Source organism: Tamandua tetradactyla, chromosome 5 (assembly GCF_023851605.1).
Source record: "Tamandua tetradactyla isolate mTamTet1 chromosome 5, mTamTet1.pri, whole genome shotgun sequence".
Taxonomy (NCBI): Eukaryota; Metazoa; Chordata; class Mammalia; order Pilosa; family Myrmecophagidae; genus Tamandua; species Tamandua tetradactyla.
The window spans coordinates 35,792,687-35,819,719 of NC_135331.1; the positions used below are offsets into that span (position 1 = coordinate 35,792,687).

Genomic DNA, 27,033 nt, shown 5'->3' on the forward strand with positions numbered 1-27,033 from the left:
AATGGGGAGCCATGACTGGCAAATTGAAGCCAACAGAGCCATCAGTCGGCTTAATAAGGCAAGAAAGGGGAGCAGAGAGGCAGCAAACGAGCAGCAGCTCAGGGAGAACAGATGGCCGGCCCCTCCACCAGAGAGAGCAGCCTCCGTCTCCTTAGCTCCTGAGCCATGGGGCAATAACGCTGGCTACGTTTTGGGCACCTACTCTGTGCCAGAGTCTGCGCCGAGCCCTGCTCATACATCATTGCATTGATTTGTCGCCACAATCCTGTAGAGAGGATGGACTTATTATCACCATTTTGCAGTGCTCAAACTTGAGGTTCAGGGAGCTTAAGTGACTTGTCTTAGATCCACAGCAGATAAGTGGCCCTGGTTTGAATCTAGGTTTGGCTTACTTGAGAAGACAGGAGTGCTGGAGGGCTGCCAGGAGAGAGAAGGAACCCAGTGCTCTGTCCATTGTCCTGAAATAGGCGCTGAGCCACCTGGCAGTGTGTTTGCATTGACCACAGCAGAGGCGATGGCTGCTCGCCCTTTTCTTCTACCACAAGCCCGTTCAGTCACGCTGTTGTTCAGCCAACATTGAATGAGTGATTACCCACTAGATGTTAAGCTTTGTGCTGGTGCTACAGGTTATAAATGAAAAAAAAGTATTTCATTCAACAAATACTTATGAAACATCTGCTGTGTTTCATGCCCCTTTTGGGGTCAGAGAAATATCATCATGAGTCAGAAATAGGCAGGATAGGGGGTGGCTGTAATAACAGGCCCTAGCGGTGGCAGTGAGCTCAGTTCCCAACTCCTCAACTTATTAGCTGGGTGTCCTTGAGCAAGTGGCTCAACACCTCTGACCTGCTGCTTTTCCCTCTTCTGCAAAATGAGGAAATAGTCAACAAATATCCACTAAGCACATGCTACATACCAAGAACTCTTCTAGAGGTTGGTGGTAGAAAGAAAAAAGTCCGAGCTCCTGTGCAACCTACATTTTATAGAGGGAGAAATGCATAACAAAGCAAACAAAGCAAGACATGTGTTCTATTTCCAATTGGTGATCGTGCCATGAAAAAAGACTGAGTGATAATAAAGATGATGGTGCTGCTGCTGATGGGAGGTGCTGTTTTAGCAAAGACCTGTAGATGCCAAGAGAGGGAGCCAAGAGGGTACCGACATGTTTTTCACAAAGTAGAGTTCAACCCTTTAGTCCTCTGAGACCTCATTCCAACTTTTGCTTACTGCCCCCTCTATGACCCCAAAGGTGGGAGAGGAGCCCAGAAACTTGTGCTTGGGAAGGAAAAATATTCAGGCTTCTTTGAGCCTCTAAGAAATGTGGATGGCTCCCAGGCTTGAAATCCTGGTTTTTGTATGGGCTTTGCCAAACCGTGACCTTCAGCTGTGACTCTGTATCCCATCTTCCTGGGCTCACTGCCAAGCTCTGTAAGAGGTACCTACTGCTGGCCACCATCTCTTCCCGGTCTGGAAAGTTCAGAATAACTCTCCTTAACATTACACAAGAAAGCCATTTTCTAAGAACCAAACAACTCCTGAGAATAGTACTACCCCTTCACATTGGTATAGCTCTTTCCACTTCACAAATCGCTTTTTAATATTTCTTTATTGGATTTTTGTGATAAAAGCAACATTTGGTTCTTGTAAAAAATAATTCAAGAAATCCAAAAGTGTAAAAGATAGAAACAAATCTTTATTCATGGTTTCAGTTAATATTTGCAAATAGCTCATTGCAATCAGTTGGGGGAGACCATTTTCTAACTTGCTTTTTTTTTTCATTTAGAAAATAGGGAGCATTTTCCTCTATTCTTAAGTATTCTTTGAGAATATTTGATAACCGTATGGATAGTACATAATATATTTCACCAAACACCCGTGAGTGGGCATTTGTGATGTTTCTCATTTTCCACTCTTAGAAACAATGTTTTAGTGAACATCCACACTGATGAATTTGGGGCAGAATCTTAACATCTTTCTGCAGGATAATTTCCCAAAACGATAATTACTGGATCAAAGGGTTCGAGCCTATTTTCTGTACTTTTTGCTAAATTGCATTCCTGAAAGGTCATAGCAATTTGCACTCTAACTTGTCATAATTGAGAGCAGCCACTTCCCGTCACCCCACCATGTTTAGATTGTATCTTTGCTTTTCATCTTGACCATCTAGGTAGTCAAAAATAGAATACAGAAGATGCGTATTTCTTTTATTACCAATGAGGATGAAATTGTAGTGCTTACTACGTATGTATATTTCTTCTTTGGTGAACGGTCTGGATATGTCCTTCTTGATTACCATTTTAAAATTAAGAATCAAGGTCCAGCCAACCAAGGAGAGCTCTTAAATTGCAGTCATTCCCTCCCATGAAACACGCATGTTCCTATTATGGATGAGGTCTCCCGTCAAATAGCAGGAACCCCTCCCCAGGAGAACAAGTCCCCCCCATCATCTCACTCTCCCCACACTGTTTCCACCCACCCCAGGTGTCCAGTGTCCGCCCTAGCTAAGAAGTAGGTCCGGGCATCAGAAAGGATGAAACACTCACTCACTCACTCTCTCTCTTTCTCTCCTCCCACCCTCATCACCCACCCTCCCGCTTCCTGGATCCAGCCCCTTGTGGTGGGGTAGTGCACAATGCCACCATTGGCCGCGTCCTCTCCCCGAGTTACCCTGGAAATGGCAATGGGAGCCAGTCCTGTGTGTGGACGATTGAAGCCCCAGAGGGCCAGAAACTGCATCTGCACTTTGAGAGGCTGTCGCTGAATGACAAGGACAGGTAAATCGCCTGGCCCCAGTTCCTCCCAGAGAATTAAACTGTGGTTGGAGATTTGGAGTCTTGAGATGGCTGAAACGTTGGTTCATGGGAGTCAAGAAAATTCTGGGAAAGATGTGGGGTTTTAGAATCCATCCACTCCAGTCTCCTCCTTTTACAGATGAGAAGGCTAGGGCAGCCGTACTTACCCAGATCACACACATCAGAATAAGGAAAGAGGCAAAAAGGGAAATGGAGGTTCCCCTTTCTGCATTACCTCATTTTTTCTCCTGCACATCCCTTTTTGCAGTTGAACAAAGAGGGAGTCTATCTTGAGTGTCTGCTCTTTACCAAGCCACATATTAGGCTCTGTGGAGAACAGGAGAAAAGAGAACATTGGTTCTTGATGTGATGGAAAGTTGAGATGAAAAAAAAACGAGTTCTGCATGTGAAAGAACTAGGGAGACATTGCAAGACAACATCCAAACAAGAGCATGTCCTTGGACTCTAAATAATATACACAGAATCCAGAATCTTAAATATTCTAGAAAACTTGTACCTAAATGTTTAGATTGGCTGACTTAGATTAGATTCCCTTGGAAACAGATGTGGAGATAAGGATGTGAGGTCATGTCATTTATTTAGGAGCTGATCCTAGAGATCACTGATACAGGCACAAAAAAGGAAGACAGAGAAAATAAGGAAATCGATACAGGATGCACTGATGAGCTATTGGCTGCTGTGGGCACCTGGTGCTCACCAGGGACCTCTGGGAGAAGTTGAGCATGCCTGGGACCTGCAGTCTTTATCCACCACAACCCATCCATCACTGGGTGCAGGCAGCTCCTAGATGCATTAACCACCCCAACATTTCCACTGTTCTTTGTGCTGGTTGAGCATGCTGGCCAGGGGAAGCCCTCAGGCAGAGAATCTCAGAGCTTGGGTAGGAAGCCATGAGCAAATGCCAAGGGCATGTGGGAGGGCACAAAAGGAATCTGCTACATTTCAGAATGTCAGAACCTTAGAACTCTGGAATCTAACAGAGTTCGAGTGTCCTGGCTTCTTCGCAGCATCATACCTAGAATAGTAACTCTTGAGGTTGGGAAAGGATTCTTAGAGAAGCCATCAGATCATTGACTCATTTATCCAAACTTTGAGTCCACTTCAACTGAGTCGTTCAGGTTTGTCTTGAACCACTTCATATGAATACATCAGCGTTTTAAGGTATAAGTATATAACAGGAGCTCCAAAACATGGCTTCTTGGTAGCATCAGAATGGCCTGGGGACCCTTTTGAAAACAGGTTCCCAGTCCTTCCTCCTGGGGAGACCCAGATTGAGAGGCCAGGTCTGGCAAACCTTGGTGAAAGAAACTTTCTAAAACGATTCCTCAGGCCATTCTCTTCTGAGCGGGGCTGGGGAGGAACCAAGTTTAAGTTTAATCAGATAACGAGAATGAGCAGTGTGGAAAAAAGTTCAACAAAATAGATATTTTTCAGGAAGTTATTTAAATCATAATAAATGGGTCAAACAGGCACACAGCTCACGGATGGGTTCTTGAGGTCCCTCGAAGGTCTAAGAAAGGCATGAGTTGACAATCACCAGAGTAAACTAGTATGTTAGTGAGAAAAGAGGTTTGCAATAGTTGGTCAAGGTGAAAAGTCAATGCAAAACCAAATGAAGACACTTACCATGCTAAAAAGAAAAGAGGAATTAATTTTATCTGTACCACGCGCTTGGAAGAATAATCAGCTAAAACCCGCAATATGTCAGTTGCGAGAACTCAGACCTAGAAAAGATTTCACAATCTTGGCAAGAGACTGGATAAAGGAACCCAAAAAAATACAATGTGAGAAGTATGGGGAAGGGAATAAAGACATAGAGGAAGAAATAAACAAGCCTGTTGGGAGGCTGAGGCAGAGGTTCTCATAAGGAGCTGGAAAAATTACAGCTGAAAGGTAAATTGGGGGCATATCCTGAAGGGCTCTGAATGCCAGGCTCTTCTTGTACAGGCAATAGTGAGCCACAGAAGGATTTTGAGTAAAGCAATGACAATGAAGGAAGATAAGATGATTTCCCCCAAAGTGAAGTCTTTATGAACTCCAGTCCGATAATGTTATAAAAGGTGGGTTCTTCTGTCAAACATGTTCAGGAGACACTTTCTACTCTTATCGTGAAAGGCCCTAAAGTTACATTAAACCAGCAAAGGCACTGACAAGTCCTGTAGAGAAAACCCCATTTAAGTTTTGTTCATCCCAGAATTTCCCAAACTCATCTGAACAAAGCTATGAGCTAAAAGTTATTACTACTGTGGACATTCCAGCAGGGGACATAGCTAGAAAATTGCAATTTTAGAAGATTCAAAAAGATTTTGAGATCTTGAAGTTTTCCTCCAGAGTGATCCTCTTGCTTTGGCAAAGACTTCAGCTCTTTGAAAAAAGAGTCCTGGCACACAGCCCCCAACAGAGGCAGCAGGGATCAGGGGACTGCGGCGATGCCTCTCCTTCCTCTAGGGATAGCCTTTACCTCTACCCCAGTCCTGCCCCTGTCCCCATCCAACTACACTGGACACTTGGTAAAATGAACAAACTGAGGCTCCAACATTTATGTGTCTTGGTGACATTAGAAATTCATCTGGGCAATAGAAAATAAACCCTTTTTATGGATCACAGTAAAAGACTCAAAGGATTAAAAGTGCCTATTTATGACTCCATAAAAGAAACTTATACAATTTGTGAACTATTTTTTCCTCCACTTTTGCATAATTTCTTTAAAAACACTGGGACGAGCTAGGAGCCAAGTATCAAATGGCTTTAATAACAGCGAAAACAAATACCTAACATTTGTCAGCACATTTCTCTTTTAGAGCATTTTAATTTGTCGTATTCTCAAAGTCCCCTGTAGGATAGGTAAGGAAAAAGTTGCGATCCCTTGGGGAAACTGAGGTTCAAATATGCTTTGGGATTTATAGAAACTCAGTCAGTAGGGAAATCAGGACCCCGGACCCTGCACACACATTGCTCCTAAGAAATGAGAATCAGTGACAGAGCCTGTTTGGAATCAAATGTTTAATAAATTTGACTTACGTACCTATTTTGTGTTGGATGCTTCATACAAATGGTCTCTAATCCCCACTCTATAAAGTAGGCATGATTATATCTGTTTTATAGATGAGGAAACAGAGAGGTTACACGTTCTTAGTCAAGTCACACAGCTCAGAAATTAGAGTCGGGACTCAAACCCAGGTCTATCTTGACTATATATGCCACTGTTCTGGGAGTGATACTGGTCCATTAATCCCAACCTCTCAAATATAATAATAATCCACATCATTAAATTAGTCCAGTTCATCATATCGTCCGCATCACTGTCACTTTTCATACAACCTCCATAGAAATCCAAAGGCAGGATTCGAACCCAGGAATGAGCCCCAGAAGTGGTGCTCACTGCACCTCCGTTCTGCTGCTCTGTGTGTGGTTGACTCAAGCATGGCCTCCCAATGTCCCTTCTCTCCTTTCCTGCCCACCAGGATGACCGTCTACAGCGGGGGAATCAACGCATCAACTCTCCTCTACGACTCCCTTCAAACGGAGAGTGTCCCCTTCGAGGGCCTTCTGAGTGACAGCAGCGCCATCCGCATCGAGTTCACATCCGAACCAGCCCGGACGGCCTCAGCCTTCAACATCCGATTCGAGGGTGAGGGTACTGGGGGCCTCCCGCTCCCCTGGGGTGGTGGCGTGGGAACACAGGAAGCATGGAGGGTCTGGGGTAAGGTCCTGGGGGATAGAAATCTGGACCAGTAATAATGGGGGAGACCCAGTGGCCAAAGTGATCCTTGGTCTACCTAAGACAGACCTGGCTTTCTTAACAGCCATGCCTGTCGTTTATTGAGCGCTTACTATGTGCCAGGTGCCTGCATGCATGGTCCACGTTGGAAGGCAAGAACTGTTATTAACTCTACTTTCAAATGAAGAAACTGAGGCTTAGAGCACTTGGATCTCTCACTCAAGGCCAACCAGCTAGTAAGAATGGAACCAAGATTCCTGTCCAGGCCCGATCCCCTGCTGCTGAGCTCTGCTTTATTCTACCCATTGAGGCCTCTTAGTGTCTGGCCATCTCTTCCTCCCAAGAGTTCTCAAGGGCCTCTCCTGCTCAGCCCTCAGGCCCTTTGAAAATAGTGCTTCTGGGTGCTTCATGAACCTTGGGAGAATTTTCTGTTCTGGCTGCCCCACAAAAAAGTTGGCCTTTCTCATTAACACAGTAAAAGTAACAGGAAATCAGGTGTCAAGAAATCAGGTAATGGGATGTGGAAGGATATATTTTGATATGGAAAGGAATTGAAGCTACAGCTCTGCAGGGTTGGGAGGGCAGAGATACTTACTCCCATTTTAGAGAGGAGGAAAAATGAGGCCCCAAGAAGCCAAGTGAATGGCCCAAGGGCCCTTGGCACTTCTGTTGGAACTGGAATCCCTAGTTTGGGACCCTGTTTCCTTGGAGCTTCCCCAGACAAAAATGGACCCATCTCCTGAGATGTACCACTGTGGGATGTCCCCTGACTCATGAGGTGCTACTTCTCTTTTTTATCACCCTGCACCCCCCAGCCTTTGAGAAGGGTCACTGCTATGAGCCCTACATTCAGAACGGCAACTTCACTACATCCGACCCGACCTATAACATCGGGACCCTAGTGGAGTTCACCTGCGACCCCGGCCACTCTCTGGACCAAGGCCCAGCCATCATTGAGTGCATCAATGTCCGGGACCCATACTGGAACGACACGGAGCCCCTGTGCAGAGGTGAGCAGGCCCACTGCCCCTCTCCCCAGACACCCAGGGACCTTACCCATTCAGATGAGAAAACCAAGTCTTCACTCCGGGGCATGCCGCCTGTTTACATACCTGATTTTTGCACTAGAGAACCCTTTCCAGGGCTCAGTGTTCTTTGGATTGGGGTTGATGCTGGCCCTTGCCAACTTGCAAAATGGATACATTTTAGTACATTTCCCCTTCCTCCATGCGTAGCCTTCACACTATACAAGTTGGTGAGCAGTTCCCTGTGTGGACTTAAGTGCTTCCTTACCCCCATTGCTAAGCACTCTTGTGCAGTGCACAACCCACCCAACAATACATGGCAGCCCTGGGCCTAATTAATAATAATGATGATGATGATCATTTGTTAGCAGGTATTCAGTAACTATGCGGTGTATGCATATGATCTAGTTTAACTCTCACTGCAACCCTATGAGATACGTAGTATTGGTTTCATTTACAGATGAGGAAACTGAGGCCACAAAATGACGTGCCTCAGAACACCATGAGGGTAATTGGCTGAGGCAGGAATGGGACACAGGGGTCTCTGTTCTCAGAGTCCTGTGCCCTGAACCCCTCTGTACAATGCTGGCTGTACAGAACCGTCATCCCCAAGTGCTCCCTGTACCCTGCCTTCTCTGTTACCCCACTTTCAAGGCCACTGAGCTTCCCTGAGCCTGGCTCTCTTGATGACATGTGAAGCAATGAAGGAGGGACCCCTGCTCCTGGCAGCCGCTGCCTGGATGCCGGTCGGCATGCAGTCACAGCCCCGTCTTGGTGAGGGATTGATCTCAATATTAAATGTGCTGGTTTAACAGAGCAGAATTTATTGGTGCTTTGGCCTCTTCCACATTCAGGACTTTCCAAAGCTATAAACACAGAGTGGAATTTAAAGGACCAGGTGCCAGCCACGGCCCTATCTCTGCTTCCAGCTCAAGGCTAGGTCGTTTTATAATAACATGCAAAGAAATTATTGAGTACTTACCGTGTGCCAGGTGCTGTGCTGCAAGTCTGACATCCACGAGCTCAGTTAACCCAAGGAGTTCAATGGTGGCATTACTGCCCCTTTATAGAGGAAGGAAGCTGAGGCTCTGAGAAACTACATGCCTTGTCCACATGGCAGGATGGGAGTTCAGGTCCATCTGACCTGCGTGTCCCATCTCTTAGGTACTTTCTCACCCTGCACAAAGATTGCAGCAGTTGAGGATTCATTTGGATCCTTGAACTTTGTTCTTCTTTAGGGACTACTGTGCCTTTAGCCACAACTTGGCCAACCCTTGGCTAAAGAAGGAGGCACATGGCCAGCCCTCATGTGGTTTTCCACGCACGTGTTTAACTGCAGACAGCGAAGGCATCTGTCCTGGTACTTGGTGAGCCACAGCTGCCCGGCGGCGTGGCCCACGCTGAACCACTAGGCCACGTCAGTTTCCTAATGAATACACCGTGCCCTTGTCTCTTACAGCCATGTGTGGTGGGGAGCTCTCTGCCGTGGCGGGAGTGGTGCTGTCCCCAAACTGGCCAGAACCCTACGTAGAAGGTGAAGACTGCATCTGGAAGATCCACGTAGGGGAGGAGAAACGGATCTTCTTAGATATCCAGCTGTGAGTGTTTATGATGGGTGGACCTCCACTCCAGTTAGATGGGGGAAGAAATTGCTTCGTTTTTTCAGTCTTTCAACCAGTGTTAACTAAGCATCTACTATGTGTCAGGGACTGTGCAAAGTAATGGCAAAAGGGGACAAAAAAGGTAAGCACTTCTATGCATGCACACGATTCCTACTCTCAGGAAACTCAATCCAGTAAGGAAACATGTTAAATGCGCAAATGATGGCAATACTGTAGCTTTGATGCACAATGCAGAGAAAGGTATATGATGCTATAAGATTTTATAATGGTAGATAAAGGAGGTCAGAGAAGACTCCCCTGAGGATCTGATATGAAAGCTGAGAACAAAAGGATGAGTTGGAAAGAATGCTTCCAAAGGAAATAGAATATGCAAATCTGTATGGCAAGAGTGGGTGCATCATTTTCAAAGGACTAAGAGGCCAGTGTCACGTGTACTCACCCTAGTGCAGTAGTTAATTTTTCTGTGTGTATCTCTCTCAACCAAACCCTGTTTCCAGGGTCTGTCATGCATGGTAGGTGTCCAGGAAGCAATTGCTGAATGAAGAAATGCTTTAATGACTGGGATTGCCTGGTTGGTTGGCTGGCTGTAATGCACTGTACTCAGAGGGCATGGGGTGGGGAAGTTGGGGGGGAGGGTGGGCTTGGGCAGTAACTATTAGGTACTCTATCCAGAAATTTCCCCCCTAAATCCCAAGGAGCAGGAAGTACCTATTCTGTGCCACATGCAACAGTGTTTACTTGAAAAATTGTATCTCAGGTAGTGTTCACAAAAAACCTGGCCTGCTAGGGAAACTATCTCTACTGTCTGGTTGAGAAACCAGGGCTCAGGGAAGCCACCAGATAGCAAGTGGTAGAGCTGGAATTTGAATCCAGACTTGTGTGGCTTCTCAGTGGTGCTCTTTGCTTTGCCGCATGTGAGATGGTGCTAGGAAAGGGACAAAGATGGTGGTGTCTGGATGTTCTAGTTTGCTAGCTGCTGAGATGCAAAACATCAGAGACAGATTGGCTTTCAATAAAAGGGGACTTATTTAAATAACTTATAGTTCTTCAGAGGAAAGGCAGCTAACTTTCAACTGAGGTTCTTTCTTACATGGAAGGCTCAGGGTGATCTCTGCTGGCCTTCTCTCCAGACCTCTGGGTTCCAACAACTTTCTCCGGGGTGATTCCTTTCTGCATCTCCAAAGGCCTGGGCTGAGCTGCGAGTGCCGAGATGAGGTATGCTGAGCTGCTTGGGCTGTGCTATGTTGAGCTCTCTCATTTAAGCACCAGCCAATTAAATCAAACATCATTCATTGCAGCAGGCACGCCTCCTAGCTGACTGCAGATGTAATCAGCAACAGATGAGGTCCACATACCATTGGCTCATGTCCACAGCAATAGAACTAGGTGCCTTCACTTGGTCAAGTTGACACCTGAACCTAACTACTACATGTCCACCCCTTGTCAACTTGGCAACTACATGTATCACCTTAAACGATATTAAAGTGCAAAAAATTCTCTTCTGGCTGTGGACCTATGAATCTCAAAACAAGTTTTCTGATGCCAATATGCAAAGGAGGGACAGTCACAGGATCCATAGGGAGAAATTGAAAGGAAAACCTGCAGGGAAAACACCATTGGATTTCAAAGTCTGAAAGTCATTTATCCTTCAGCTTTAGAAAGTGGCAGTCCCACCCTTTCCAAGGGCCTGTGCAGTGGCCCACCCCACTCCTGGTACCAAGTTGTATTAGTTAGGGTTCTCTAGAGAAACAGAATCAGCAGGAAATATTCGCAAACATAAAATTTATAAAGCTGTCTCATGTAACCATGGGAACGTAGGGTCCAAAATCCGCAGGGCAGGATGTGAAGCTGATGACTCCGATGGAGGGTCTGGATGAACTTCACAGGAGAGGCTCACCAGCCAAAACAGGAAGAGAGCCTGCCTCTTCTGAATCCTCCTTAAAAGGCTTCCAGTGAGTAGATTAAGCATCACTCATTGCAGAAGACACTCCCCTTGGCTGATTACAAATGGAATCAGCTGTGGATGTAGCCAGCGTGATCATGATTTAATTCTATGAAATGTCCTCATAGCAACAGACAGGCCAGCACTTGCCCAACCAGACAAACAGGTACCACCACCTGGCCAAGTTGACATATGAACCTGACCATGACACTGGAGAAGCTAGAGAAAAAGACTTCCCTGCAGACCCAGAGACCATGACTAGGTGGGGGAGATGCCAGGTTCTGAAGAGCCTTTTTGGGTGCAGGCAGGGCCTCTGGAAGTCAGCTCTCCCCTCGAGCTTGCGACGGAAACACAGTAGGCTGGGAAGTGCAGCTCGGGGTTTCCTGACAATGCAGAAGAACTTTATAAGAGAGGAGGGAAATTATTTGCAAAATGATTACTGACTGTCTTTTGAGGCTGTTCCTGAGAGGCAGTGGGAGGACATATGACTCCAGCTGTGCCAAAGATTTGAAGAACTTGCAAAAGTGGTCTTTGTGAACTTGGGTCCTGGCCAACATGGGTCAGAGTCTCCATCCCACCATTTCTCAGCTGTGTGACTTCGGCATCTCTCTGGACCTCAGTTTTTCTCCTCTGTAATGAGGGTCCTGGAATGTCAGCGTTTTACCTTCCCTGGAGAGGCAGATGTTAGGTAGCAATTGCCCACTGTCTCTCTGATTCCTCAGCCAGAGCTCTCGCTTTTTTCCCTGTTTTCTTCTGTCCTGGAATAGAGCATATTCATTCCTTCGAAACATATTTTTGAGTGCCTCCTATGAGCCAAGCCCAGTTTTAACACTAGAAATGTTCAGATAGATTTCCCTTTGGCAGTAAAGTTTATATTGGAAAAGGCTAAACCAAATCATCTCTCTTAACTCTGAAAACAAAATGGCCCTGCACCTACTATGTGCCAGCCCTAAATTAGGTGCTAGAGTTCAGTTGTGAGAAAAGCAGAACAGTTTCTGTCTTTGCTGTCTAGAGGTTGAGGCAGACAAGAAATGGCATATGATGTGATAGGAGCGGTGATGGGAAGGAAGGATGCGACAGCCTGAGTGAAGTCAGGGAGGGCTTCCAGGAGGAAGTGACTCCTAAGCCACAATGAAAGAGAAGGGAAGCAGGTGTGGAGGGGAAAGGAAGAATGACCCAGATGTGTGCAGAGCCTTGGAATAGAGAAAGTGGGGGCCCCTTAGTGACTTAAAGGAAATTTAACGTGACTGGAGCATAGGCATTAGGTGGTGGTTACAGAAAGAAAGGGTCAGAAGAAGCCTTTGGGGCCTTCTTAGCTAAAGATTCAAATAGGAAACTCCATTCCAAAGCTGCTGCTTCTAGGAAGCCTTCTGTGTCTCTTCATTGCCCTTAGATAAATATGAATTTACGGTCCTGGTTTATGAGCCCCACCCTGTAAAAAAAAGTTAGTGGGAAAACTGCTGCGGTCTTCAGCCAGATGAAATCAACTCCTCAGTTCCTGGCCACTCCTCAGAGGATGCATCCTGCCCAGCCCCATGCCTCAGAGAATCGTCTCTGATCCCCTCCCTTCTGTTCACAGGGAGCCTTCCAGGCGGGTGGCTTTGCTTAAATAAAACTCGCCCACATCTTCCCTTGGTGTCAGAGGCCTGGATGAGGAAATATGAAGATGAAAACCCTGCTTTCATCCCCTCTAGACTTCAAATATTCAATTAACCTTCTGCTTGACTCCGGATTGGATTTTATTTTTGTCACTAAGCACAGGATGGGGTGGTCATTCTTGTGCAGTTAAAGGAGAAATCTTTCCCCAAAGCCAGGCCGCCCGCATTGGCATGAGGAAGGGAGCCATCGTGGGGAGGGGCGGAGTGGGGGGAGGGGAGACTTTCTGTCCCCTGATGGTCTCGATAACACCGAGGCGAGCGCCAATTGGGAGTCAGGACCCCTGGCTTCTGTCTTCCACGCCCTGCCACAAATCCCTGCGCAACCCTGAAGCCATCACCTAACCTCTCTGGGCTTCACTTTTGTGGTCTGCAAAATGACCAGTGGCCTTGAACCTAGGCAAATACAAACTCAGACTCCTCCAGGGTCTAGCAAGTAACAGATCTGGGAATTGGGCTGGTGAGAGATGATACGGAAGGGAGGGGGCTGGGATAAACTGGGAAGTACGCACCCTCCATAAAACCATTTAAATGCAAAAAAATTTGTTTAGTCCACCCCACCCTTCAAAAGCAATGATTGCTGGCTAGATTCAGACTACAGGCCACCAGTTTGTAACCCCTGGTGGACATCATGTTTAAGGCTCTGTCTCATTCTAAAGAAGGAGAAAGAAATTCGCGTTATTGAGCACTTGCGGTTTGCTGGCTTCTTTCCATTCATTCATTTATTTGCTCCTCAGAGTAATCCAAAAATAGATGCAGCTATTATATTCAACGTATATCACCTCTTCCCTTTTCTCTGAGACACATCTCACACAAATCTTATGCAAAATTTAACTTTTGATTTTCCTTCCTTCAGTCTGTTTCACCCCGTGCTCTCAGTGTCCTTAGAGCCTTTCTCCTGCTCAGGCAGAACCACTGGGACTGTTTCTGGGCCAGTGCTGTGCTGGGAAATGTTCAGCCCTGGTTGTCGCAGGAGGAGGGGGTATTCGGGGAAGGGGAGAGAAGAGCATGCCTTGATTTGTAGCATTTGCCAATTCCCATGGTGTAACTACTTCCACGGGGCCAATTTCAAGCTACCAACGTGCCCACAGTGTGGTTGCAAAATTCCTGGAAATTTGACAGGCGGCTCTCTCCAGCCAGTAGGAGCTAGCTCCAGTGTGCAAACTGAGAACTGGGTTCCTCTCTTTCTCTGACACCCTGTACCCAAACCCTCAGTGGATCCTGTTGATTCTACTTTCAAGATATTGTCAGAATCCAAGCACTTCTCACCCTCCACCATGAATGACTACGTGGTCTGAGACCCCAGAATCTCCTGCCAGGATTGGCCCAGCAGCCCCCTTGCTGACCCCCCCGCTCACACCCTTGCCCATGCTGGACTCTTTTTAACCCAGCCCCCTGAGTAATCTCCTGAAAACATGAGTTAGTCCCTTCGCTTTTTTTTTTTAAACAGGTCTCTTTTTTTTTTTATTATTAATTTAAAAAATTAACAAACAAAACATTTAGAAATCATTCCATTCTACATATGTAATCAGTAATTCTTAATATCATCACATAGTTGCATATTCATCTTTTCTTAGTACATTTGCATCGATTTAGAAAAAGAAATAAAAAGACAACGGAAAAAGAAAGAAAATGATAATAGAGGAAAAAAACTATACATACCATACCCCTTAACCCCTCGCTTTTATTTACCACTATTTCAAACTGAATTTATTTTAACATTTGTTCCCCCTATTATTTATTTTTATTCCATATATTCTGCTCTTCTGTTGATATAGTAGCTAAAAGGAGCATCAGATGCAAGGTTTTCACATTCACAGAGTCTCATTGTGAAAGCTATATCATTGTTCACTCATCATCGAGAAACATGGCTACTGGAACACAGCACTACATTTTCAGGCAATTCCCTCCAGCCTCTCCACTACATCTTGAAGAACAGGTGATATCTACTTAATGCGTAAGAATAACCTCCAGGATAACCTCTCGACTCTGGAATCTCTCAGCCATTGACACTTTGCCTCATTTTACTCTTCCCCCTTTTGGTAGGGAAGGTTCTCTCAGTCTCTTGATGTTAATTCTCAGCTCATTCTAGGGTTTTTCTCAGTCCTTTGATGCTGAGTCTCAGCTCATTCCAGGATCTTTGTCCCACGTTGCCAGGAAGATCCACACCCCTGGGAGTCATGTCCCACGCAGGGCGGGTGTGTGTGTGGTGAGACTGCTCATCATATTGGCTGGAGAGAGAGGCCACATCTGAGCAACAAAAGAGGCTCTGTTGGGGGTGACTCTTAGGCCTAAATTTTAAGTAGACTTGGCCTATCTTTTGTGGGGTTAAGTTTCATGTGAACAAACCCCAAGACTGGGGGCTCAGCCTATAGCTTTGGTTGTCCACACTGCTTGTGAGAATATCAAGAATTCAACTTGGGAAAGTTGAATTTCTCCCCACTCTCACCATTCCCCGAAGGGGGCTTGCAAATAGTTTTCTAGTCACTGATCAAATCATTCTGGGATTCATCGGGGCATCACTCTGGACAAACCAACAAAATCTCATGTCCTACCTGAGATTCCAAGTACTTAGGACATTCAATCAAACTATCTACATGAGTTATATTAGGAAATGCTCTAGTCAAAATCTAAATTTTGTAACAAATAAATATTTTTTGCTTTAGTCTTACACATAATGTGACATTTTGAGGTATTAGTTAACATCTATTTTCAGCTTTTATGGTGTAGAATTTCAGATTAGATCACCAATCGTATTTCTTAAAAAAAGGGTATGTTAAAATCACAACAGTCTTTTTCAAAAATCGATGCAATTATATATTGTGCTGTGCTGGTCCTAAGTGGAGCTAGTTTAATGAATTTCATATGTATGCTTCCAGCGCCACATATATATATCTTCCTTAACCTTGAAATTTCACTATCTTTATGTTTAAGTTGTATATAATTATCAAAATCTATGAATCAAAATAAAATTTTAAAAAACCTAGGTCAGTTTATATCATCCTCTGCTCCAACTTTTACAATAGCTCCACATTTTATTCACAGTAAAAGCCACAGGGCTTATGTGATCTGGCCTCTATTATGTCTCCTACATCACTTCTTTCCACTCTCTCCTGACCTCTCTCCACTTGGCATACTTGCCTCCCTGTTCCTCAAACCCACCTCAGGGCTTTTGCACTGGCTCTCTCCCCTCCTCCCTGGAATGCTCTGCCCCAAATCCCTGTAACTCTCCTTCCTTTGGGAGGCACATCACACATGTCACATATCACACCTCCTCTGACCCCCTGATGTAAATTAGCTTCCCCGTCACTCTCCATGCTCTGTTCCATTCCCTCCACCTCAACTATCATCTCCACGAGGACGGAGAGGTTTTATGTTTGTTCGATTCACTGCTGTATCCCCAGCATATAGACCAATGCCTGTGTTCAATGAGTAAGAGTCAAATGACAAAACTAATTAAGGAAACAAATGAAATAAAGGCAAGTTACCAAGGTCATACAGCCATGAAGCATCAAAGCTAGAACTCAAACCCAAAATGCATGGCTTGCTGGCTGTGATGTTGAAACAGGAAGAAAAAAAAGAGAGAGAAAAGATCAGAGGAGACCCTCTAGGGCCATAGCCTCCATTTGTCATTAAGCCCATGTTTATTACATGATAAGCAACCAGCCCAACAAGGAAAAAAAATACTTTATCTAAAAAGTATGAACCAAAGTAACAACCATGGAAAGAATGCTGAGAAAAGGTTTTACAGAGCTACCTTATCAGAGGGTTTGCCGTGGCAGACCTCAGAATCGGAATGTAGAATGGCAGGACTTCAGATGCCCCCCGATCCTGAGAAGCTTAAACCTCCGTGTGGGGTTTGGAAACCCAGTGGGGTGGGGTTTGGGGAAACGTTTTTTGCTCTTCAGGATAATCCATGCACCAGATGCCTAGCCAAGGTGACAATGATAAGGTCAGTTAAGAGGACATTGTCCTCCCAGGAAGGCTTCCACCCCCTCCGCAGGACAAACAGCTAGTATCACGCCAGGGCCTGGGGATGTCAAGTGACATCAAAATCGGTTCTTCCCACATAACCATGCTGTCCAGTCCAGGCCTGTCGGACCCAAAACTTTTGCTCTTCGGACACCAGACATCCCGTGACAGCCCAGTTACAATCACCTTGGCGACATGGTGAGGACAGTCATGTTTGCTACTAAGCCAAGTTCACTTCAATTCAGCAAATACTAATCAAGCAGCCACTGCATACTGGGCATGGTGGCCTGGGACTTGACCAGACCAAGCAGCCCTGTCGTTAGGAAGCTCACAGCATGGGCTGACTTGGCACAGGCAAGAGGAAAAGACTCGGGGGGCCAGAGTCAGCTGCAGTTCTCAACTAGGGGCAGTTTTGCTGCCCAGGCAAAATCTGGAGACATTTTTGGTTGTCCCAGCCGGGATTGAGATGGAGGTGTAACTGGCATCCAGTGGGTAGAGATCAAGGTTGTAGCTAAACATCCTGCAATGCACAGGACAGCCCCCGTGACAAAGAATCATTCATCCAAAATGTCTGTAAGGCTGACGTGGAGAAACCCTGACCTATGCTGAGTCCTGAAGAACAGAAGGGAGATGGGCATTAATGGAATAGTGTTCCAGACGAAGGGAATAGCACATGCAAAGGTCCAGAAGCAGGAGAGCATGACTCTTATTTGTCCAGGATATTTCATATCTGCTGAGTGCATCCCTGGCATCTTCATGGCAAGCACCTGCAGTCGGTTCCCTTATTACCTTCACTTCACAGTCGAGTGCACTGAGGCTCTGAGAGGTGATATAAAAGAGTGGCCCTGACCACCTGTCCAGGAAATGGCAGAGTTGGGATTTGAACGCTGCTTGTCCTGTGTCCAGGGCCTGGGATTCTGGCCCTTCCTAAAGCATTGATGCAAGCCAGAGGAAGACCGTGTGTCCGGGACTCAGTGATACAGGACAGGCAGCTGCAGGGAGGTCAGCAGGACCTTGAAGGCTGCTTTAGGAAGCATGGACGTGCCCACGCTGGGCAGCAGGGAAAGGGTTTTAAGCCGTTAAAGGGATTAAAGCTTTGCAGAAAGAAGCTGAGTCTTCCCGTCACCAGCCCCAGGCTCTCTCTGGCAAACTCTGGCACACGCCTGGCAGAATGGCATCTGGCTTTGGCACCCTTCCCTCCCACAGAGGGAGTGAAAATAGCATCTCACCAGCCAGGGTTACATGAGGCCCAAGAGCTGCTGGGTTTAATTTATCTTGCTTGGTTTCCGCTGACAGTTTTAGTAAACCAATTTGGGTTTGATAGTAAAAATAATTCCATCCTCAGGGCCCCTTAGCACTGCCTAAGTGTTTGCAATTGTTATTTATCACATCAGCGAGGGGGAAGAAGGACGCTGCAGTCTGAGCTGAGTAGGTGGCCCATAGTAGGCTCTGAGTAAGTGTTTGCTGAGTCATGAGGACAAGGGAGAATCTACGTGTGCCAGCTGAGGGGGGGTGCCTCCTCTTCCTCGCCCTCTGGGCAGGTCTGTCAGAAGATGTGGGCCGCAGGAAAACAGCTGCGATTAATCACCATTTATTAGAGACCTACTGTGTGCTGGGCCCGAGCTGTAGAGTTTACATCCATCAGCAATAACAAATGTGAACCTTATTATGTAGAGATAATAATTACATCAATTAGAGCTAATGTGAGTTGAGATAATTACAGAGGGTAATTACCCAAAGTAGCATAATATATGCGAAGCGATCACATGATATCTACCACGTGGTTGGCGCTTCATGAATGGAGATTGTGATCATCGGGAATCTTGGGCAGATATTACCGTCACCATTTTAGGAATTCAGGAATGAACGCCCAGAGAGGTTAAATGGCTCCCTCGGGTCACACAGCTAGTAAAGGGCAGACGGAAGCTGGACTTGCGTGTACCCTGTAGCCACCACTTTCATTGGCTCGAACAGTCTTTCTGAGGCCCTGCTGTGTGGATCAGCAATGAGGCAAGGAGATTCCCAGGGCTCCAGGAACCCAAAGTTCTGGAAAGAAGTAGAACTGTAGACAGACAGCCCAGTGAGATGTCAGCTAGGTGCTGTTGTTTGGTGGGGGAGGTGGGGCAGAAGGGGACTGGCCTTATCGCTGACAGTCGTGGAATTGTCCCAGAGAGGGCGTTCCAGGAAAGGACAAACCTCAAGCAATGAGAACAGTGACTGCAAGGCATGGAACGAAGATCCAGCAGCCTTGAATAGTACTTCTGGCTTGCCTTCTTGGTGCTGGGGCTGGGGGGAAGGGCAGAATACAGAAATGTCAGGAGCCCCCAGGGTCACCCTCCTTCATGCCCCAAGTGATTGTTCTTCCCAGTTTCAACCAGAGCCGGCCTCTTATCCTGGAAACACAGTTGAATGTGAACCTTTTAAATGCTAAAGAATTTTCTTTTATCTTCTCTCGCCCTCCCTCCCTCTGTGTGCATGAGTGTGTGTGGATGTGTTCCTCTCCCAAAAGAAAGCGTGGAAAGGAGAATAAGGAAACTAAGGACTTACTGGTGAAAGCATCACAGAATGGAAGTGCTGGGAGGGACCCACCCAGAGAGGGGAGGTAACTTGCCTAGCATCACACAGCAAGCGGTTAGCTCAGAAATAGGACCTGGGTATGGCTGCAGGAGCACGTACAGGGATCACAACCTTGATGTGACAGAGGAAACCACAAAAGCTTCTAGAGTCAAAAATATCTGCATTCAACACCTGGCTTTGCAGCTCACTAGCTCTATGGGCAGGTCGTTGGAGGGAGTGCTGCTGGCCTCACGATGGGGTACTTTGTTCACTTCATCCCCAGTGCCTGGTACACAGTAACTGCTCAATAAATATCTGTTGAATATAGAAGACAGATATGGTAAGTATGTAAAGTAATGAAATAACATAGAAAGTTCCTAGAAAGCTTTCTGGCATAAAATGGGCAAATATTAACTATAGTTAATATTATTTTCACCCCTATATATGTTAAATATTGTACTAAATACTTGGCATGTGTCCTCTCATCGATGATTATCATCATACAAATCAACATCTAACTTCATTGGATACTTAACAGTGTGCCAGGCACTGAGCAACTGACCTATATTAACTCATTTAACTCTCACCAAGAACCCCATGTGATATCATGACTACCCCCTTTTAGCAGATGAAGAAACTGAGACCAAGAAATAAGAAATATTTTGCCCAAGGACACACAGCAAAGAAGTGGCCAAGTCTGGATTTGAACCCAGTTCTCTGGGGAGAAATCTTATAGTAAGTAAATGACCTACTTATATATCACAGAGTAAATGACAGGGAGGCAGTCTGTAAGGTATGAATTTGTAGCCCCATTTTATAGAAAAAGAAACTGAAGCTCAGAGAGGCCCTCCACTCCCCATTTGCTGGACACTTACTGACTATACACTTATAACTCTGGAAGAAAAACTTTCATCCAAGCTTCAGCTTGCCTTCTTTGGCTTCACAGCTGAATCTCCCTGACACCTCTTCCTGTTTCTGGGCTGCAATACAGTGCTTGAACCAGGAAATAAAAAGACCTAATAACAAATCCCTGTAACCACATGATTGATATCTGCAGAAAATTTCTGTTCAGCTTCTGCTAACCTGTTCTGTGCTAAGTTAATTCCAGGCCCTAAAAATTAAGTGCCTTGTTCAGAGGCACTTCAGTCCTTCAAGCAGAGATATAGCTTGCAGCGTTGTAAGTTCAGCCTGAGCGCCTGCCAGAGAAGAGAAAGTAAACAGTTGAGGACAGCATCGGCCCCAGGAGAATAGATTTCCAGACACCAGCAGAAATCATGGGAGAAATGGGCACCATAAAAATAAAGGTGGCTGCACCCACCCCTTCCAACCCATTAGCAGAAGGAGACGGATGTGCCCTGAGTTAAAAGTTCTAAGGTGTCATAAAAGGAACAGTAAACTTCTTGAAACCCAAATTCCATCATGCTACAGATGGGAAAACTGAGGCTCGGGTATGGGGAGAGACTGCCACGAGAGCAGTCTCTCAATCAGCGATGGCTGCATAATGAGCTGCCCCCAACTCAGAGTCACAAGACAAGAGCGTGTCCACAGGTCAGCAAAACCATTCTTCTGGTCTGGTCTGGGTTCACTCTTGTATCTATAGGCAGCGACAGGTTGAGCAGGTGGCTCTGCTGGGGGTGGCTGGCCTCTCTCGCATGTTTGGGGAGGGCTGTTTTTCACCTGGTCTAGGCAAGCTCCACGCATCTCTCATCCTCCAGCAGCTAGCTCAGGATTCTTCTCATGACAACTGCTCAGGTTTCCAAGAGAGTGGGCAGAAGCAAGCAAGATGTCTTGAGCCTAGCTTTGCAGCGGGCACAGCATCATGTCTGTCACATTCTACAGCAAGTCACAAATAAAGTCACAGGGCCAGCTAGATTCAAGGTGTGGGCATACAGGCTCCACCTCTCAATAGAAGACATTTCAAAGTCTCACGGCAAAGAACGTGGATGGAGAGAGAGCCAGAGATTTGGGACCATCTTTGCAGTCGAACTGTCATAGCCATAGAGGAGCAGGGATTATAAAGAACTCAGCTCTGCTGCCTTCAGTCCAAAGCTCCAATTCTGACAGTGTTCTTATGAGGTGGGGATTATCATCCCATGTTGTAGATGGGGAAACCGAGGCTCAGAGGCGTAAAATAACTTGCCTAAGTTCGCACAATTTAGGAGTTAGGATTTGCACCTAGGGCTTTCTGAGATGCCTGACTTACAGGAAGCTCAGAAAATGTTCCTTTCTCCACATAATGCTTTCAACATGTCAGAGAAGATCCCAAGTTTTCTCAGGGAGAGGAAGAGGCCAAAGTCTTACGTTTGAGTCTCAACTCTTCCACTTATTGGCTGTGTGATCTTGGATAAGCCATTTGGCTCCTCTGAGCCTGTTTCCCATCCTTAAAATGGAGCTAATAATGGTACTCACCTGTTAGAGTTCCTGAGAGGATGAAGCGCTGGGCAGTGAGTAATTTAATTAGCAGCTAGGATGACACTGATGCTTAATCCTACCCATGGCCTGTGAACAGACTGAGTTCCATTAAGCAACCTCCAAACCCCCAGGGATGATTATCCCTGAGCTGTCATTTCAGGTTTGAGTGTGACAGTCAGGAATGAAGAAGGTTCATCCACAGATATGACACAGGTATCCCACCTATTGATTACCTTTCCCTGCCCAATTTGCATGGGATTGCCATGGTAACTTGAATATAAGCCCTAGGATAGGTCTGCCCCAACATGCTATGTTCTTCCCAGCCTCGGCGATTGCAGGAGCAGCCGTGAGATGCTGTCTCTAGCTGGGACGTTGCTTTAGCGGCGCATACCTGCCAGCTGAAGGCGTTCAATGCAATTAGACCTAACATCTCAGGGAACCACAACAGCTTGCTTTATGAACCCCTGACATGTGCCAGCCTCGTGCATTTACTGTTGAACAAGTATTTATTGAGGGCTTACCATGTGGCTAATATTGCATTAGATTATCAGAGCTCTAGAAATATTGGTCATAACTCACAGAGACAGAGCCTGAACTATCATCTAAGCACTGCACATCCTCCAAACTGCCCTCTTGGATTTGTACTATTCTGTCCCCATGTTATAGAGGAGGAAACCGATGCATAGCGGGGTTGGTCACAGAGCTTGCTGAGTGGACATTGGTACCAGGGTTTGGAGGCTGGCAGCCAGATGCAGAGCCCAGGGCTCCCCACACCTCTCCACCCTGCCTCACAAAGCAGAACTGAATTTTCCCTTAGGGCAATCAGCCTCCCGGGAGAGTTTCCAAAAGGCGAACAGCATGGTCAGATCTGTGATTTAGACAGTGCACTCTGTCAAGAAGAAAGAGAATAGAGCGGGGGAGTCAGGGAGCAAGGCAGGAGGTAGGAGACAGGCAGATCCTGGAGAACCCCTGAGGCCCTCCTTTGGTGCCTCCCAGGGAGACCTTGGAGAAAGCCCTCAAGGTTTTAAAGGGCTCCATTTTTCCTGGAGGAGACTCCCCACCCACAGCTGGCACGCCCTGGCAGCTCGTGCGGTGGACTCCTGGGTTGGGCTTCCTGGGACAGGACTTAACAATGTCTTCATTAACGTGTCGTGATGGGGATGTGGGGTGACAGAAAACATGCATCGCAGCAGCCAGCAGCTTCCTCTGGGAAAAGGTCTAGGACATTTTCCTCTAGCAATGCAGACCCCTCGGTCCCACCTCCCTCTGTATACCTGCATTCATGTGCACACCATATACACACCATGCATACCACACATGCACACACATACACACACGTACAAATCCTACTTCACCCTTGGATTATGCTTCTCTCGAGGTCAGCTCTTACAGCCTGACTTAGAGGTCCTAGGATGTGGAAGGTCTTGGATGCCTCCCCACTAATTTAACCAATCGGGGAAAACTTTTTCCCAGAAAGGGGAAGCACTGTGGGCATCGCCACATTACAAAATCCACAGACGGGCTACAGATTCTCTATGATCAGCAGTGTCTCTGGGAAACCCAGCCTTAACCAACCCATTCCGGAATCCCTGTGTTCCCAAATTGATTCCTTCATTGATGTTAAATGAATCTGTGGGGGAAATGTGGGCTCCGACCTTCTAAATAGAGGACAATCCTGGAGTGGGTAGGCAGTGGCCTTTGTGATTTATTTAGTTAATTATTTTTTAAACAATTCATCGATTCTGACATTTTCATCTGGGGAGACTGAAGCCAAAATTGGGCTAGCAATTTGTCTGTAATCACAGAGTGGAGGTAAAAGCGGGGCCTCTAACCCAGGTCCCCTGGCCACGCCACCCTGTCTTTAGCTGCAGCCACCCCCACCATACCCCACTCCTCAGTAGGGTATGTGGTTCACTGTATTTATTTTTTTAATTTTGTGGATGCATGGCCCAGGAATCGAACCCAGGTCTCTCCATAAAATGTGAGCATTCTACCACCTGTTCATTATAATTAAAGATTTTATTTATTTATTAATTTTATTTTATTTTTTTACATGGGCAGGCACCAGGAAACAAACCCAGATCTCGGGCATGGCAGGTGAGAACTCTGCCACTGAGCCACGATCGCCTGCCCAATGAAAGATTTTTTTAAAAAAAAGATAAAAGGTACTTTTAATTGAATGCCTGGCACTGATGATGTCATTTACACTTCTCAACCAAACCCTATGAGGGTCAATGTTATCCCCATTTTACAGGTGATGAAAACTGAAGCTCAGAGAGGTTAAGCCACTTTCTCAAGGCCCCCCAGCTAGAAACGAGCCCATCCGGGAATTGATCCCAGAGCCTGGGCTCTTAGTGCTGCCTCTTGAGATGGAGGGAAGGCACCAGGCTGGTAAAGGACTAATGTGGCTGCGATTGCCTCCTCTTGGCAGGCAGAGCTGCAGGGAGCTGGCGAAGTTTTCCCTGGCTCCAGTGCGGGGGTGAAATATCTGGTCTTTGATTGTATCAAAGTGTTGCCCCCCTGTGCCCCGAGACAGTTCAGGTTGGGGACGTTGAGATGAGGACTCGAGCAGCCCCCCAGCTCAGCCCTTGAGGGCATCCCAGAGGAACCGCACATTGCAGGAGTCTCCTTTTGATTCTGTTTCTCTTCGGGGATGAGAGGGAAGAATTGATTGAGAAGGGAGAAAGGTGGAGGACAAGCAGCAAGGGAACAAATGGAAAGAGAAGAAAGGAGACAGAGAACTGAGAGCGCCTCTGAAGTCAGAGCTGGGTCTGCCCCACATTGAAAACTCAAGGGCTGCTCAATGGAACTGCCTGGGGAGCCTTTCAAACTCCCGGATGCCCAGGCCTGGCTCCCAGACATTCTGATGCAATTGGCAGCTGGTCTCCACCGAGACCTGGCCATCGGGAGCTTTAAAATCTCCCCCAGGAATCCGGATGTGTAGCCAGGGCTGAGAACCGCTGAGCGAAAAAGCCGGGTTCTGGACAAGCGCTCTGTGAATGTTGGGGGGCCCAAGGGAGGCAGGCAGAGGCGGGGCAGGGAGGCAGTTAGGGGGGGCAGGACGACGAGGATACATAAAGATGGCCCGTTTTTATGCGCCAGGCTTCCTCCTAGGGAGCCACAGAGAATTTCTGTCCTCCCTGGCGCGGACGTGACTTCCTGTCCTGCTTGCCATTTTATGAAATTAAATTGAAACCAAATCAGCACTGGGCCAAATAACCCCCTGGGCAAGTTCACAGGCCTAAGGAGTGTCCGGGTGCGGGCCGGGTGGTTTGGTGGGAAGAGGGGGGTGGTCTTGAGATCTGGGTCCTGCTCGCCTCTAAGTAGGGTCGAGTGTGTGCATTGGAAAGCCATCCTGGACTCGGTTTGCTTCTCTGTAAAATGGGAATAACACTTTCTCCTACTACCTCAACATGCGGTCGAGGGGATCAAATGAGAGGATGGATACAAAGGAATTCTGAACAGGTCTTCTTTTAAAAAATCTTCAAGAAGGAATATCGAAGTTATGGAAGTTTTTCTGTACCCACACTTTCATTTATGGGTTTGGATGCTTTTTTCCCCCTTATTTAAAACCCTCAGCTTTATTTAGTCACCATCTTTCTCCCCCTGTGGAAGGCCTGCCTTAGGTATGAAGGTCATTTTTTACTCTTCTTTTTTATTGCGGTTATATATATATTTATCCATTTGTCTGTCGATGTACATTTGGGTTGCCTCCTGTTTTTGACAATTAGGAAGAATGCCTCCATGAACCTTGGCTGTACAGGGATCTGAGTCCCTGTTTTCAACTCTTTTGATTATATTACAAAGGGGCATTGCTGGCTCAGATGGTAATTCTATGTTTAGCTTTTTGAGGAACAAGCAAACTCAGGAAAGTCATTTAACCCCCTTGAGCATCAGTTTCCTCTTCTGGAAAATGGAGACAAATTTGCTATGATTCATTCATTTTAAAGATATTTATATGACTTGTGCGGAGTCCCCTGGTGGGCGGGGGCGGAGGGCAGGGCTAGGCGGGAGTGCAGGGGTGAATGGCACGTGTCTCCGGGAAGCCTGCAGCCCAGGTAGGAGCTGACACAGGCAGGTGGAGTGCCTGTGTTGGCTCCGTGCCCAGGTTCTGCCTTCCATCTGCAAGGGTTTGCATTATGGTTCTCCTGTAGGACCAGCTGTTTCATCTTGAGCGTGTTGCTTCACGTCTCGGTGCCTCAGTTTCTGCATCTGCAAAATGGATGAGAAGTACTTATAAGGCTAGACTGAAAATAAAATGAAATCGTACCGACGAACATGGAACAGCTCCCGCATACACGAAGCCTTATGACAGTCTTGGATAGTTTTTAGATAGATGTGTGTTAGTTTGCTAGAATGGCTGTAACCAAAGAGCACACACTGGGTGGCTTAACACCACAGAAATTTATTCTCTCACAGTTCTGGTGTCTTAAAGTCAGAAAGCCGGCTTTTGGCAGGATTGGTTCCTTTTGGAGCTCTGAGAGAAAAGCCATTCTCTGTCTCTCCCCCAGTTTCTGATGGCTCCTGATGGACTTTGGCATTTCTTGGCTTATAGATGCATCACTCCAATCTCTGCTTCCACCTTCCCATCATCTTCTCCATGTCTGTCTCTCTGTGTCTCTCCTCTTATAAGGACATCATTCATTCATTGGACTTAGGGCCCGCCCTAAATCCAGGATGATTTCATCTCAGGGTCCTTAACTAATTATATCTGCAAAGACCCTATTTCCAAATAAGGTCACGTTCTGAGGTTCTGGGGGGACATGAATTTGAGGGGGCATGTGGGGGTGACTCTCTTCAACCCGTTACAAGATGTAAATGCAGAGTGGGGTGGGGAGCGTAGAGAGACCTTGAAGAATTAGGAAAATGTTGAAAAGGTGAGATACGAGGAGAGGGCAGCAGGTGTAAGAGCTACGAAGAGTCCGGGGTTCACCCAGCAGAGGGGGGCTGGGGCCAGGCCACGGTCCATCTGGAAGGGCAGCCTGAGAAACTGGACTGTTTTCTGTGGGCTAATTTTTGCTCTTTCCATAATCTGGTTCAGCTCCCAGCTCCTCATTTTCTCCCTAAACTGCATATAAATTGGTTTGCCCTTTTCACTTGGCTTACTCTAAGCAACGTTATGCCCATGAAATGAGAAGTTTGATGTGCAAACCATATATTTATATATTTTTCTAATTCGCATTTAAATACACAGCTAAACGTTAAACATTTTTAAAAATATGCTTGTCCACCCAAAATCTTCTTGTGAACCCCACTCAGAACATCTTTTAAAGGAAAGATTCTAAGAAAGGCTGGGATAGGGTCCAGTGCTTATT

At 46.4% G+C, this 27,033-nt stretch overlaps 1 protein-coding gene across 1 annotated transcript in view; it reads left to right on the top strand.

Annotated features, from left to right (window-relative positions):
- SEZ6L (seizure related 6 homolog like) overlaps positions 1-27,033 on the top strand; it is an 85,513-nt gene that overhangs the window by 11,833 nt on the left and 46,647 nt on the right. The window contains exons 6-9 of the mRNA XM_077159365.1: positions 2,609-2,774; positions 6,278-6,444; positions 7,350-7,544; positions 9,019-9,157. Of these exons, the coding sequence (XP_077015480.1) occupies positions 2,609-2,774; positions 6,278-6,444; positions 7,350-7,544; positions 9,019-9,157 (667 nt within the window). The remainder of the gene's footprint in view (positions 1-2,608; positions 2,775-6,277; positions 6,445-7,349; positions 7,545-9,018; positions 9,158-27,033) is intronic.